At 45.5% G+C, this 15,733-nt stretch overlaps 1 protein-coding gene across 4 annotated transcripts in view; it reads right to left on the bottom strand.

Moving 5' to 3' along the window:
• GIT2 (GIT ArfGAP 2) overlaps nt 1-15,473 on the bottom strand; it is a 692,535-nt gene extending 677,062 nt beyond the window's left edge. For all 4 annotated transcript variants that reach the window (XM_078667341.1, XM_078667342.1, XM_078667343.1 and 1 more), the window contains exon 1: nt 15,277-15,473. In XM_078667341.1, the coding sequence (XP_078523467.1) occupies nt 15,277-15,328 (52 nt within the window). In that variant the 5' untranslated portion in view covers nt 15,329-15,473. The remainder of the gene's footprint in view (nt 1-15,276) is intronic.
• Between the last annotated feature and the right edge of the window lie 260 nt (nt 15,474-15,733).

Raw genomic sequence — 15,733 nt, 5'->3', positions numbered from 1 at the left:
ATTTAAGCGACTCCGGGCGCGGTGTAGGCGGTGACGGCTTCCGCCACAAAGGCTCCCGGGGATTGTAGTCCCCCTCACCTCTCCCCGCTATGGCCACGCTGCGCTGGTGGAAAGGTGCAGCAGCGGGAGGGAGACCGACAGCGGGACAGCGGGACACCGGGACACGGGCAACGACAGCAGCAGCTCAGGTAATGCCCCCAAAGAATGTTCACAGAGCTTCGCTCCACCGGGGCTCTCCTCGAATTTACGCACCTCCGGGCGCGGTGTAGGCAGTGGCGGCTTCCGCCGCAAAGGCTCCCGGGGATTGTAGTCCCCCTCTCCTCTCCCCGCTATGGCCACGCTGTGCTGGTGGAAAGGTGCAGCAGCGGGAGAGAGACCAGGGAGACCGACAGTTGGACAGCGGGACATGGGGACATGGGCAACGACAGCAGCAGCTCAGGTAATGCCCCCAAAGAATGTTCACAGAGCCCCATGCCATGATGTCATTAAGGTTGGCAGTGATGGTAGATAGAATGTTCGGGCGGTCTGCCATTTGACTCTCTTTAAATGGCACTTGTCGGAGGTCAGTGCAATATCCCTGCTAAGAAGAGACAGAGCAGGAGAGATAATCGTGTAAAAAGCTGGCATAAACAGGGGAGGGGGTTATTGCCACTTTCAGTCCTAATACGCTCATCAATAACAAACGGCCACAGCCTCAGATCAATTGTAATATAAAAGGATTCTGCTGGTATGAAGAGGTTTGTTGAATGTGTGGGCCCCTGTTAAATCCAATTTTGTGCGACCTTTAACAGCATTAAGCCCAAACTCAATCATTAGGGCCTTCAATTGGAGAGTGTCTAGTGACCATCTGTGGATTGGAAGAATATCCAAGAGGAGAATGGTCCAAGCATCATCCTCGATTTTTGTTAGATGATGATCCTTATCGAGGGGCTCGAATGTGGTCTTTTAATTGCCCACCAGTATAAGTTGCTGTTTATCGATAACTTTCTAGAACTTGGAGGGTGCGTAATGCCGTCCCACCTCTAGTCCCCTCACGTAAATGTTTAATTATAACCATGGGCTTGGACTTACTACTAAGTTTGATAGCCAAAATATCGGGCGAGTCAATGCAAACTTGACAAATCTGACAGTGGAGAGACTAGCCCAGGTGACTAGGCCACCAGAGGCGCTATCGCTCTTGCTAGGGATTATAGGAATAAAAAAAAGTTAAGATAACCAGGCCTATAACTGGTTTCCAGAAACCAAGTCTCTTGGAATCTACAAACATCGTGGACTTTGACGAGAGTGTTCCAGTTGGGCAATACTAGCTTAGAGCCTAGTCCAGCCACGTTCCAAGAGATGAGAGACATCTTGTTGGACTCAGGGTTGAGAGATACCTCTCCGGAAGTGCTAGGGAGGAGAATCCTGGTTGCAATAAGCAGGAGAGCACTGTTATGAGGTTGAGAGGAGAAGAGACAGTGTAGAAATGTTGAGTGTGTTAGTAATCACACAATTTAAGCTAGATTTAGAAGAGGCATTGGGGGAGCTAGAACAAATTAGGGCAACTGACTCCCTGCGGACCTCTGGTATCTGGAGCTGGCTAGGGTTTGATGTCAGAAGCTGTTCGAGTTAAGGCATACACTATTTAACATCCTGAGTCAATCAATCTCGCTGAGGGATGAAGGACAACTATTTGTTGCCAAGCTGGGGAGCATGTCAGTATAGTGGGCTGACTGGAATATTTAAGTTGGATCATAGAATGACTCGGCGGACATGTCCTAGCGTCAAGGGCAACGAAATTGTAAGCCAATTCCATATCACAAAAAGTCAGTTCTATCTTCTCAAATTTAGGATTAGAGCTACCTAGTCTTTTGGCGCTAATGATATCATCGCTGATGACTGAGCGGCAACCCCTGATGTACCAAATCCAGTGTATCGCTTTATTTCTAAGAGAATCTTCCCCTTTGTCAGTTGCGTGAGAGCTCAACTTGGGCCTACTCATGCTTGAAAAGGTGGTGGTTTGGGGAATTCTGCCACATGCTTCCCTGTGGGTCTGAGTACTGGCATATTTGGTGAAGTTATCATTATAACACAATGGATGTGCACTGGGAGTCATGGTGCTTTGCATATTTAGGGGGAACAGCCCTTGGTGCTATGGGCCTAAGGACAGGGAGCTTGTACACAGGCGGAGTCTGTGGCTCCAAGTTGGTGGGGGCTGTCTGTGATGGGGGCGAAACAACTGGGAGCCTTCTGGAAGATGTGGAGGAAAGTTGGGAAGATATTTCTGCAGAGACCCTACTGGACGCTAACAACTGGTTCACTGTGGTGGTCAGAGAAGATATCAATGATTTTTGCACTCCCACCTACTCCTTTAGTTCTTGTATAAGGGAAGTGAGAACAGCCTCATTCAAAGTAAGGGTCCCAGACACATCGGCCCCCACAGGGACTGGTGCAAATATATTACTATCAGAGGCAGAGTCAGTGGACTGATGTTTCAGACAAAAGAGATTGCTGCCGGGAAAAGGCACAGACAGGAGAACCTGGAGTCAGGGAAACAGAAGAAGCGATAGGGGGTGGTAAACGTTAAGCAATTTGAGCAACAGTAATGGGTTCCTGGCCTTGCTTCCTAGATCTCGTGACCAAGGGATCCTCTTCTGGTTCTGCACATTGTTAGAAGGGGGAACTATGGTGAGGAGGAGTCTGGGCAGGAACTAAAATTTGCTTGCACTCAGGACAATAAACTGTCTATCCTATCTAGGACACAGTTATCTCAGCAGATTTGTGGGTTTTCTTGGGTTTCTATAGCTATAGTGCAAAAAGTCAAGCGGCAGCCGGTCCTTTCAGACAACTTAAAAACAAGTAGACGGATGATGGTATGTGCAGGGAAAACTAGGCAGCAAACAACAGGACCTTGGGGGTGTGAAAGGTATTAGTGGGGTGGCCCAGACCAGCCTCCGCTGGGTGTGGACGGGCCCGCCCTTGGCCCAAGCTTCGGCAGAGTGTATCTCGCGCCACGGGAGTTTTCAATGCGCTTTGTAGCATGGCAATGGGAGGTGGCAGTAACATAGGCCCCTCCTCTCAGGCCAGTGGTGGATGGGAAGTGGAGTCCCTCTAGTGAATTGTGGCAAAAGACCCCAGCACACTGCGTCTTGCGTTGCGGGAGTCCTCAAGATGCTTTTTAGTGTGTCTGCAGCAACTAGAGGCGGCAGGAATCAGGCTCCTCTACTCTGGCCAGTGGGGAATGGAAACTTGAGTCCCTCTAGTGAATTGCGGAAAAAGACATCAGCAAACTGCATCTCGAAGAAAAAGACGTATTTACATTTTTTTTTCTTTTTTAAGTCTTCCAACTTCACATTATCTACCATTATAGATTTACTTCTGATCAAAGGAGAAAAAAAAGCTTGTGTGAAAAGAGAATAAAAATATAAACACTTATACATTTTGCATTTCAAGATGCGGGACTGTTTAGCAGATTAAAATCAAATCTAGGGTGTAATGAAAAACAATGTTTTAAAACTTGAATGTCACATTCGTTTACATCACCAATAACTTCATAATGACATATAGCTTGGGTTGGCAATGGCCCAATGTTCAACAACAACCTCGCCCTCCTTATGACTGCCACTTTTAATCAATGTTGCTGTAACACCCTGACATTGTACGGTTTGGCTCCATTTGTTTCATTCTAATAATATTATACACTACCCCAATATTGAACAACCTTATTAGTATTGTGCAGTCCTTACCCTATACCAGTGGCCATTTTACACCATGCGAGTCCTGCCATTATGACATCATGGCTTCTACCATATCTCTATTCCTCGGCTGTGGCCAGAGAAATCCCCAGATTCGCATGGCCACAAATATTTGCCTCCGACCTGCAACAGCTGCCACCTGGCCTTTACCGGTGACAGGTGTTTTTTAATTTCCTTGCCTTATTGCATCCACTTATGTAGCTCCACAACCTGCTACTTATGGCCTGTTTCGCCAGATATCGTGTCCCAGTGCCCTGTCAAAACAGTTGTATCCAGTTTCTGCTGCCACATAACTAGGGCCGGTCCTAAAGGATGGGTCACATTCATGATATCCAGCCAAGGAATAGACAATGTATAGTATCTGATGGGTAGGTATTGAGCAGGAATGAAATCTGAGGTTGTCACATGCCTCCACAATCACAGATGATAAGTAAGGCTACTATACAACACTACCATTACAATAAAAAAAGCATATACTGCAAGCGTTCATCACAATGTCATTAAGAGCAGAGGCGAGGTATATATGGCAGGTTCAATCTTAAAAGAATGTTGCTTTCCCAAGGAAAGGTAAATGAAAATATGTATCACAATAGAACACAAAACGTATTAATGGTTTATTGTATATTCCTAGTGCTCTGAGGCAAATCTAAACAGGAGGTCCTAAACGAAAATTAAACAAAAAGTGAACAAAATAATTGTTGCATCCTGATAGTGGACCAAGTAAAGAAAGTTCTGGGGCATGACCAAGGGCCTGCAAAGGGGAGGTTTCTCTCCACAATACGCATGGTGCCTGGCTGTGCAACTGATGAGTGGCAGTTTAAGAAAGGTTCCTGGGTGAGCGAATAGCGCTAAAGGGGTGATTTGAAGCCAATTCTGCTGAGAGCTACCTTGGTGCTTGGGGAAAGACTCCGTTTCAAAAGATCAGTAGGTAAATCAAGCTCCTCCCCACTCGGGTTACTCCCGGTCTTGAAGACATCTTATTCACGGAACGAAAGAAGGAACACTAGTAGATGTAAACGTGAATTTCTGCCACTTAGTACACATTTTGCAAGTATTCGTTTGAACTGATGTACCTTTCTTTCGTCTTTGGCATCCATGTATTTTTCGCTTATATACTACTCTTTAATTCACATTTAGGATTGTTTTTTTGCTGAGTGGGGTTGTACATAAACAATCATTTAATTTTGCAGGTGTAGCATTGGGAGACACTTTTCGATTGGGTTTGAACTCCTCTTCTGATAGAATTACCCCAAATTATTTGGCAATAAAACATGCCGACCTGTCGATAGTGAATGGCAATTGTGTGTCTTGATGTTGTACAGTTCAAAATTCTATACCGATACATTTTTAACCTTTTTGGTGCAAATTACATCACAATGGGAGCACTTCCTACTTCCTGAGAGGCTGTAGATTCAGTTATTCTCACATTAGAATTAGTTCAAGGTTCAGATATCTACAGATGCTCTCAAGTTCCCAAACAGTTGAGGATGTTATGGGCATCAGTAAGTGTTACTTTGCCCCAGAATTCTGTTCAACCTTCTAGTGCCTCGGGGTTGGACACCAATGCTGAGAATAAACGGGACACATATCCAACATTTGACTTAATACAATACATCTCTCATGAGACGTCTCCTCCTGTTTGTGGGTAGTTCTCCTACTGCTGCACTGGCTTTGAAGGGGATTTATAATTTGAGCGAGACCTACTAGATTCCATTTCCAAAGAGTTGAACGTATCCTGACAGAGGAGTAGCTTTTCCACTCCTTACAGTAATAGACAAATGTAAAAGGTTTTTGTGGCTACTTGTTTGAGGTTCAGAGAAGTTAAAGCAGGCAAGAACCTGCCAGCAAGTCCCTGTACCTAGCACGTAGAGATTGAAATGAAGATGCTTCCATGACTGATTCAGCTCGTCCAGACATGGTAAGTCCAGTGTCATGGCCACCAAAGATTGACAAGTAAAGGAGTTACAGACTATGACACCAAACTGAACTCATAGCAAATGGTTGTAATATCACACAACACATCTATGTTGAGGAGGAAAATGGTAGGATCTGCAACAAACAGAAAAACACAGGGAAGGACCCAGTGCAGTTAGAGGATTACTATAATTCTCAGCATAGTCACCGTGATGAGACACTTGAACTGGGAAAGCTACAGGGGGCGAAGCAATGATCCTCTCTGTAAAAAGCGGGTGGGGGGCAGATGCAAATGGCCTCTTGGATTGACTCTACAAGAGACTGGACAGTATAGATGGCATTAATGGATAGTGGGTTAGAGGTAAATTCAACAAAGATGACAAGTTGAAAAAGCTTGGCAATAACTATGAGAACTCGAGAAGAAGAGGATCCAGTTGTCACAAAGAAGCCAATGAGTCACAAGATCATTTTCAGCTGTGTACAGTCAATTGAATCTGAATGTTGAGGATGGGATTGAACAGTTTTAGAACAACAGAAGAGTTTCTGAGGTATACCTTGTGGGACAACACAAGGAAGATAATGTGTCACATTTGAAGGGACATGTTCAGGCCTTTTTGTTGATCGTCAATGGAGATTGCTTGCTGATTAGGAGAGCATTTTGGTGAGATATGCAATGAGATTGTTTATACTAAACAAGCAAGTAGATGTGCCACTGTAGCATCTTAGACAGGGATCCATGTGTAACCTCCAGGACATAGTTTTGAAAGCTAAAAGGGGCATTCCATATTTCTGAGGTTGATAATATTGGCGTCACTGAGACAGCTAAATGAACTATATGCTTTGGAAGTCCTATCTGAAACACAAGTAAATATATATCTATTTATTGATTCTCTAAACATTAATTCAGTAAAGGCTATTGACAAATTTGTTTTTTAGATGAAACTTGGTTTCCTAGTTGGCTTCTAAAAATGTGATCTTGTAAAGATACTATATGAATGGCATCTCTTAAAGAGACTATGCATTCATTGGTCAAAACATGCAATCTAAGGTGCAATTGTACATTCATAGATTCAAACTATTGGAATTAATCTACCATTCTTCGTCCAAATCTACATTAATATCGTCTCAGATCCATGCACTACTGACATTTGGATTTCACACTAGCATTTTATTCTGACAGAACAGTAACTAAGCTGGTAGACCTTGCATTGGTAATGGCTTCTACAGTACTCCGTTCAACATGTCTTTAGGATATCAGGATAGTCATTAAAGATGAACTGGTTATTTTTGTTCACACCCATGCTAACAGTAAATCTTAATCACGTTTAAAGTGCTTTTCTCAAATTGTACAGTTCACTTTTACATGTGTGACAAGTAGATTACATGTAAAGTTAGGTGAAATTTGATGTAAAAAGTGTCGAGAAATGTGTGCTTTCATGTACTCAATAATGAAACCATGTGAGGTTAGTGATCTACTTTAAATGGCATACAAATGATTAAACAATAAAACCCTTGATAAATGTCATATGCGTAAATACCAGAGGTGGGCGAACCACTGAAAGCTCAGGCCAAGCAATCAATCAATCAAATAGCGGTTTATAGAGCGCGCTACTCACCCGTGAGGGTCTCAAGGAGCGGGGGGGGGGGGGGGGGGGGCAGCTCCGGGTTAAGCCAGGTCTTGAGGTCCTTCCTGAACGTGTGGAGGGTTGGGGAGCGTCTGATGTTGACCAGGAGCTCATTTCAGGATTTGGCTGCGATGTAGGAGAAGGCTCTCCTGCCGGTTCTGTTTTCTGCAGATGCTGGGGACCTCTGCCAGGGTGAGGTCAGCGGAGCAGAGGTTCCTCTTGGGTACGTGGAAACATACTCGGTCGCTAAGGTATGTGGGTCCGATGTTGTTGAGGGATTTGTAGGCGTGAGTGAAGAGTTTGAAGGTGATCCTCTTCTCGATAGGGAGCCAGTGGAGGCTTCGTAAGTGTTGGGTCATATGTTTGTGGAGTGGTGTCCCTAGAATGAGCATGGCTGCGGCGTTCTGGATGGTTTGGAGTTTGTGTATAAGAGTTTTGTTGATTTCAGAGTAGAGGGCGTTGCCGTAGTCTAATCTGCTAGTTATGAGTGCGTGGGTGACTGTTTCTGCAGTCAGGTGGGATCCATTTGAAGGTCTTGGAGGATGCGGAGGCAGTTGAAACCGGTGGACGCGAGGGGTTGATCTGGTGGTTTAAGGAGAGGGATGAGTCGAGGATTATGCTGAGGTTCCAAGCATGGTCTGTCGGGGTGAGTGAGCTCCCGAGGGCGGAGGGCCACCGGTGTTGTCCCAGGCGGAGGTGCAGGGTCCGAGGAGGAGGACCGCGGTCTTCTCGGAGTTGAGCTTTAGGCAGCTGTCCTTCATCCAGGCTGCTACGTTTCTCATTCCTTCCTGGAAGCAGAGTCTGGTGATTTCTGGGTTCTTGGTGAGGGAGAGGATGAGTAGGATACAATGCTGAGCCCATGCTGTCTGACAATGGCGGCGATTGGGGCCATGTAGATGTTGAAGAGCGTCGTGCTTAGTGAAGCTCCTTGAGGTACTCCGCAGATGTCAGTGGGGTCAGAGAGGAGGGGGAGGGGGGAATCTGATCCTCTGGGTTCTGCTGGAGAGGAAGGATTGGATCTAGTCCAGGGCAGATCCCTGTATTCCTGCATCTGCCTTCTTGGAGTTCGGTGGTGAACCAGGCGGCCCTAAGAGGAAGTTGTTTGGCGGTGCGGCGGAGAGGTGCCAACTTGTCGGCGGAGTTGGTGTCGGACGTATCCTCTGGGGGAGGGGGAGGGGGGTCTTGGAGGAGGGCAGAGTTCAGGTGCTCCTCTGTGACCTTGCTCCAGTTCCGTCCCGGCAGGTTTGGGGCCGGCTTGGGTGCAGTGGTGGTGTTGAAAGTGAAATGGACGCAGTGGCGGTCCATTCAGAGGGGCTGGGTAGTGTGGCTAAAGCGGATGTTTGATCCTGCAGCGAAGATGGGGTTGAGGGTTTGGCCAGCTCTCTGCGTGGAAATACAGCCAAGCTGTTTCAGTCCTAGTATTGGCGAGGTTCTTGAGGAGAGTGGTGGAGTCGGGGTCCTGGCTGTTTTCGAGGTGGAAGTTCAGGTTCCAGAGCAGGATGTAGTCTGTGGAGGTGATGGCGTGGGGTGCAGCGAGCTCGGCGATGGTGGTTGCGGGTTGGGTCCTGGTGGTCTGTAGATGAGGGTGCCGCGTAGCGCGGTGCTGGGGCTGGTCTGGATCTGGAAATGGAGGTGTTCCATGTTGGAGTGGGGTCGCTCGTGCTGGAAGTAGAGATTCGGAGGGGGGTCTTGTGCGCAATGGCGATTCCTCCTCCCGGGCGGTGTGGGCGGTCCTTTCTCTGGATTTTGTAGCCATCAGGGATGCTGTGGCAATGTAGGGCCGGAGGTGGCGTTGGTCCAGGTTTCCATGAAGAATGCGACGTCGGGAGAGAGGTTGTTGATCAGGCCTCAAATCTCTACGGTGTGTCTATGTAGGGAGCGCACGTTGAGGAGGATGCAAGTCAGGGTTTCAGTGGGCTGTTCAGTCGGTGGTCCTTCGGCGCCTGCGGGCGTCTTGTAGACGATGAAAGATCTTCAGCAGTGTCCGCGCGAGAAATGTCCATGGGTCGTGTTGGGCGGGGATCTTACGCAGTCAGCGTGGCCTCCGGGGTTGTGAGCGTGGCTGAGTTATATCGGTGGAGACCAGGAGGACCAGGATTCCTGGTGCTGTTCGCGATCGGGTCACGGACGGGCGCAATTATGTAGGGGAGGGGGGCAGGAATAGAGGTGGAGACAGAGTGGGGCTTGGTCTGGGGGCGGGCGTGTGGAGTATGCAGGACACAGCGGAAGCAAGTGACAAGCGGGAAGAGGGCTACAGTGGCAGAAGCGCTAGATACACAGTAAACAGTAATAACACAAAACTACACAGAATTACACCGCTCAAATGAAAACACAAAAGACCTGAAGCAGAGGCGGGCGCGAGGCTCGAACTCTGCTGTTGGGAGACTACAGGCGTGTGATCGGCTGGCAGAGCTGCCGGGGAGAGTGCTGCCTGGACCGGAGGTCAAGCCTTTACACACGCTCCCCCGCAGAGGTTGCCATTATGTAGGGGAGGGGAACGGGAGTAGAGGTGGAGGCCGGAGTGGGGTTGGGTCAAGGGGCGGGGCGTGTGGCGTGTGCAGGACAAAGCGGAAGCAAGAGACAAGCGGAAAGAGGGCTACAGTGGCAGAAGCACTGAGGCACTAGATACACAGTAAACAGTAATAACACAGAACTACATAGCTCAAATGAAAACACAAAAGACCTGAAGCAGAGGCGGCGGGCGTGAGGCTCGAACTCTGATGCTAGCGGGTGTGTGATCGGCTGGCGGAGCTGCCGGGGAGAGTGCTGCATGGACCGGGGGTCACGGCTTTACACACGCTCCCCAGCAGCGATCGTCATTATGTAGGGGAGGGGCGGGATTAGTGGTGGAGGCGGGAGTGGGGATGGGTCAGGGGGCGGGCGTGTGAAGTGTGCAGGTCACAGCAGAAGAGAGACAAGCAGGAAGAGGGCTACAGTGGCAGAAGCGCCTACCTTTTCTACGTTATCACAAGAGAGCACTATAAATAACAAAGCAAAGGACAAAACTGTACAAAATCCTTGTGCTTATTTTAAAATAATATAACGTTGCTCCAATAAGAATCTAGGCTGCATTTAGGGTATACATGACAACTAGCACGCCTGTTAGTTCACTAATGGCACTGTGGTTAGGGTTAGCATTTCAGGTTTACAAACTATAACTTTTAATAAATAACTCATCGAAACACTTCCGTTAGCTAAATACACTATTTTGAATTTAAGAGAAACTTTATCATATTTTTACAAAATGTTTGTGGCATGATTTACATGTCAAATATTTTCCAGAAGACTATTCAAAATGTAATGAAATAAAGTGAAATATTACAAAAGTAACAGCCCAATAAGTATTCTGAATGTTCTAATCCTCAATTACAACATCTGTTGTTCCACTATAATTTTTGCATCTGAATACATAGAGGATAAACAATGGTCAGCTGTACGTTATGGTCCTATGGTACCATTGAAGGGTTCTAGTGACATGGTGACGAGCCACCAGCCAGCATGAGCTGCAAATTTCACCAGCACTCCATAACATGTTATCTGTTGTGTATTTTTATATTACTATTTAAATAGAGAAACATGTTGTGGAAACAGTATTATATAAACGTGTAATGTGTTGTAGTATATTGCACTAATGTACAGCATTCATGCTTGTTTACATTGTCACTGACAGGGAAACATTCATTTCCAATAAGTATGGAAGATAAATAATTCTTGGGTACATCCTTATTTCTGTGAAATATAAGTTTTTTAACGACTTCTGAACAGGCTTCACAAAACGATTCAAAAACTAAAACACAATGTTTTCCCCATTTATGGTTAACTGTGGTACCATCTCAACCCCCAGTTACTGCATACACTTCAGACAAGGCCCTGGCCCAAAATAACCTGAAAACACTGATCGCTAGGCTGTGCTGCAAGTAGTAGGCACCGCACATAGCTCCCAGGACCTGCTGGGATAAGCCTGGACCTATGTGACGTAGCCAGTGGCATGCACCCATACAGCATACCCATTGATGACTGTGTAGAATCTTGTCCAGGCTCAAAATTTCATTATGGCGCTTTGGCATAGTGTATAAAGTTGAGACACCACTCTTGCCGTTGACGAGACAGGGCATTATTAGAATCAACGTTATTAAAGGTAACTTTTGCTCCTTAGTCACATAGTTTAAAGGAGTACATCTTCTAAAATGCGTTGTTGATTTTTGACTTCTCAGATTCAGGACATCCATTCGTAACCCTTCCATAGCCAGACCTTTGTAGCCAGACCTACAGTAACCCTCTGTATTATGGCTTTTAACCGTCCACCTACTGTCACAACTAATCTGCTTCCTGTTTGCCTGTTAACGGTGTACTGCGTGTCAAAACTAACAGTGTATTGCCTCTTCTCCCAGGGCAAGAGTACAATGCTTACTGAAGTCCTCCCTCCATTCCATACAACCATACTTGCCACAGCTGCTCCTGTCACACACCCCTAAACCGTCAAAAATGCAGAGCCTCTACTAACCTAAACAAATGTCACAACCCCCAAAACAAATGACTGTTCAATTTTTTCAATTTTCAATTGAAAAAATGACTGTTCTATGCCCATTGCAGTTGGCTGCAGTCTCTTGACTGTCACAGCACAGCCTCATGTGGCAGTCCCCGTTATTGTCACTTGTTCATGTCTGGTGCAATCACCCTATACCACCCAGCCACACCCCTGCTGCTCCTTACCCTGGACGCCTTAAACACATACATGGACAGAAATGGGTTAGAGCTAAATCTGAAGAAACCAAAGTGATACGTTTGGTAGACTCAAAGAAAAAGAAGTTCACCTGGTTCTTGGAAGGGAACAAAGTAGAGGTAGTTCAGGCATTTAAATACTTAGGATTCTTCGTGGAGCACCACATGAAAGGTAAACAACACATAGAAACAATGCAGGCGAAAGCGCAATTTTTAAATTACGGCTTCAAAATTTTAAGAACGAAATAGAGTTCTCCTTTATTTGCCCATCTTTTAACAGTGATGAGTACTCAATTAATGTAAACAGTGACTTATGGCATGGAAACACTGAAAGGATGTACAGAAGGCATCTTAAACAAAATCCAAACAAGATTATACAAATCTGTGTTCAGCATCACGAAAACTGCATCCCCAGCACAGGTGCATTTAAAGTTTGGGCTGAGGAATCAAAAATACCAATGTAAAGGAGCCTTTACAAAATGATGTTGGAGACTACGCGCATCGGAAAGAGGGTCAATCAGCCAACCATATGTCTGGAAGGAAAACAGAGGAGCAAATAGAGCAAAATAAAAAAGATTAATGAGAGCTATATCTTAAACAGGCTATCGAGGAACTTGGAATACAAGATGCCTGGAGTGTAAGTATTGGGAAACAGGCCTTTTATAAAGTGATAAAAGCTACAAACAAGCATTTTACATATTTAACAGACAAGACAAGTCTTGCACTCAGACGTCATGCCTGAACAGTGATAAATTCCAGTAAAAAACTACGGCACCAGGATTACCTTACAGCACATTTTTCACAAAAAATAAAACTCCAGTTTATGCAGTACCGTTTTGGAAAATGGGAAACAAAAGATCTAATGCCATCCTGGAAGGAACAAGCACCAAACAAAGAATGTAGCTTATGCAAATATAAGGAAGAAAGTATTGCACATTTATTCTAGATTTGCCCAAGTTACCTTGTTTCCGGTCCAGAGAGAACATGGCTAGGCAGTTCGGGCTGGACTGTTCCCATGAGGCACAGGGTCAAGACTGATTTGCATATAGCTGCGTCTGAACTGGGGTGGCAAAGTGAGCTAAAGAATGATGATGAATTCAACCAAGATCTGTGACTGGGGGTGAGTGTCTGAAAAGTTTCAGCTCTCCGTCCATCATCTCCTTGCGTTTGCTTTGTTCTCCCCTAAGTTGGCATGGTATGCCCAGACACGGATCCCTTGCTCACTTTGCCACTAGATTCAAGCTAGCCTGGCTGATGAGGGCTGTAAGCCCGAAACAGGTCCCAGGATGCTGGTTTCTGGTCCAGGGAAGACATGGCTTGGCAGTTCGGGTTGGACTGTTCCCATGAGTCACAGGGTCAAGATTGATTTGCATATAGCTTGTCTGAACTGGGGGTGGCGAAGAGAGCTAAAGAACGATGATGGATTCAACCCAGATCTGTGACTGGGGGTGAGTGTCTGAAAAGTTTCAGCGCTCCGTCCATCATCTCCTTGTGTTTGCTTTGCCCAAGTTACCCAACAGAAAAAAAGATAATGCTGAAAAGAATCTTTAGAGAGCTAGAAATACGAACATGCAGGCAAGCGGTAACCCATTGGTTGGGTGGTCCCTCTATATCGCTTAGATGCCGTGGAGTAAAATTTGTAAAAGTAAACATGAAAGCCCCAGAGCAATCAATTTAGAGCATCAGCACTTCAACAAAGAATTACAATTGGGAAGCATAACCAGAAGATAATGACATCGCATTTGCACTTTAACTCGGGGTGCACATAACGTAAAAAGGAAAAACAGTAAATAATCTGAGCTAAAGCACTGAAAGTCAATCAATAGAATTTAGTGTTATAAGAGCAATTAAACAAAAAAATAAAGACAGCGCACTTTAAACCCCGGAACAACGTGAAGGAAAACACTCAAATTAAAATGTACCTCAGCACAACAAATAGCACTTTAAACATTAGCTTAAACGCTTTAAATAACGGGCCATAAAATTAAATTAAATAAAGAACAATTATTTGAGTCAAGGCCTCACAAGAACTACACTAATTAAATTTGTATATTTATTTTTATTTGGAGTTTATATTTCCGTTTTAAGAGATTTGTCAGAAACCTAAGCTTAAATCAAATTTTTGTCAGAAACCTAAGCTTAAATCAAATTTTATGAAACGCAAGAAATGAATGATTGTGTAATGGTTTTTATTGACTAAATACATGATTAAATAAATACAAAAAACAAATAATCCTGTAATGTGTTGTAGCATATTCCACTGATGTACAGCATTCTCGTTGACATCTGTCATTGATAGGTAAACATTCATTTCCAATAATTATAAAAAAATAAATAATTTTTGGGTACATCCTTATATCCGTGCAATATAGGTTTTTAAACCACTTTTGAATAGACTTCGCAAACGATTTAAAAACTAAAACACGTTTTCCCCATTTATGGACAACTGTGTTCCCCCTCAACCTCCAGTCACTGCATACACTTCAGACATGGCTCCGGCCCAAAATAAACTGAACACACTGATCGATAGGCTGTGCTGCAAGAATGCACAGGACCCGCTGGGATAAGCCTGGACCTATGCCACGTGGGCAGTGGCATCCACCCATAAAGCATACCCATTTGTGTCTGTATAGAATCTCGGCCATGCTCAATATTTCATATGGCGCTTTGACATTGTGATAAAGTTGAGACACCACTCTGGCCGTCTGACATTATTAGAATTAACGTTATTAAAGGTGCGTAACTTTTGCTCCTTAGTCACATAGTTTAAAGGAGTACATTTTCTAAAATGCTTTGTTGATTTTTGACTGCTCAGATTCATGGCATCCATTCGTGGCCCTTCCATAGCCAGAACTTTGGAGCCAGACCTACAGTAACCCTCTGTGTTATGGTTTGTAACGCTCCACCTACTGTCACAACTAATCGGCTTCCTGTTTGCCTGTTAACGGTGTGCTGTGTCACAACAAACAGTGTATTGCCTCTTCTCCCCGGCCAAGAGTACAATGCTTATTAAAGTCCTCCCTACATTCCATACAACCAGACTTGCCACACAGCTGCTCCTGTCACACACCCTTAAACCGTCACAAATGCAGAGCCTCTACTAACCTAACTGAATGTCACAACCCCCAAAACGAATGACTGTTCCAATGCCCGTCTCAGTTGGCTGCAGTCTCTTGACTGTCGCAGCACAGCATTTCATGTCGTACTCCCCGTCATTGTCACTTATCCATGTCTGGCGCAATCACCCTATAACACCCAGCCACACCCCCGCCGCTCCTCACCCTGGACGCTGCAGTCCGCGCACACCTCGCTGCTCCTCACCCTCTTGGACATGGCTCTCCCAGCTCTAGGTTTGTCTATAGCTGGAATCACTTATGGTTGCAACCAGTACCAAAAAGAGAGGAAGGGAAACTGTGACGCAACGCGTGACGTGATGACGTCAGACGGTCCACACGTGCGCATGCTCCAGCTGTAGAAGGTGAAGGTTGCTGGCAGCCTGCACCGGTTGCTGCGAGCGTTTTAAGAAGTTAAGGTCCCGCAGAGAGAGAGAGAGAGAGAGATTAAAAACAAAAGGGACGTTTATGACTGATCACACACTGCGAGTCCACACCACGCATCTAACTACTTTGTACCCTTGAGTGTCCAACTGAGTTAAAAAAAACTGAACAACTTTGGTATCCAAATTCAAATCAATCAGCATTTGTAGAGCGTCTCACTATCATCTGTGGGAATATGTGG

The sequence above is a fragment of the Lissotriton helveticus genome, chromosome 11, assembly GCF_964261635.1.
Source record: "Lissotriton helveticus chromosome 11, aLisHel1.1, whole genome shotgun sequence".
NCBI lineage: Eukaryota > Metazoa > Chordata > Amphibia > Caudata > Salamandridae > Lissotriton > Lissotriton helveticus.
This window is presented reverse-complemented; position numbering and strand designations above follow the sequence as displayed.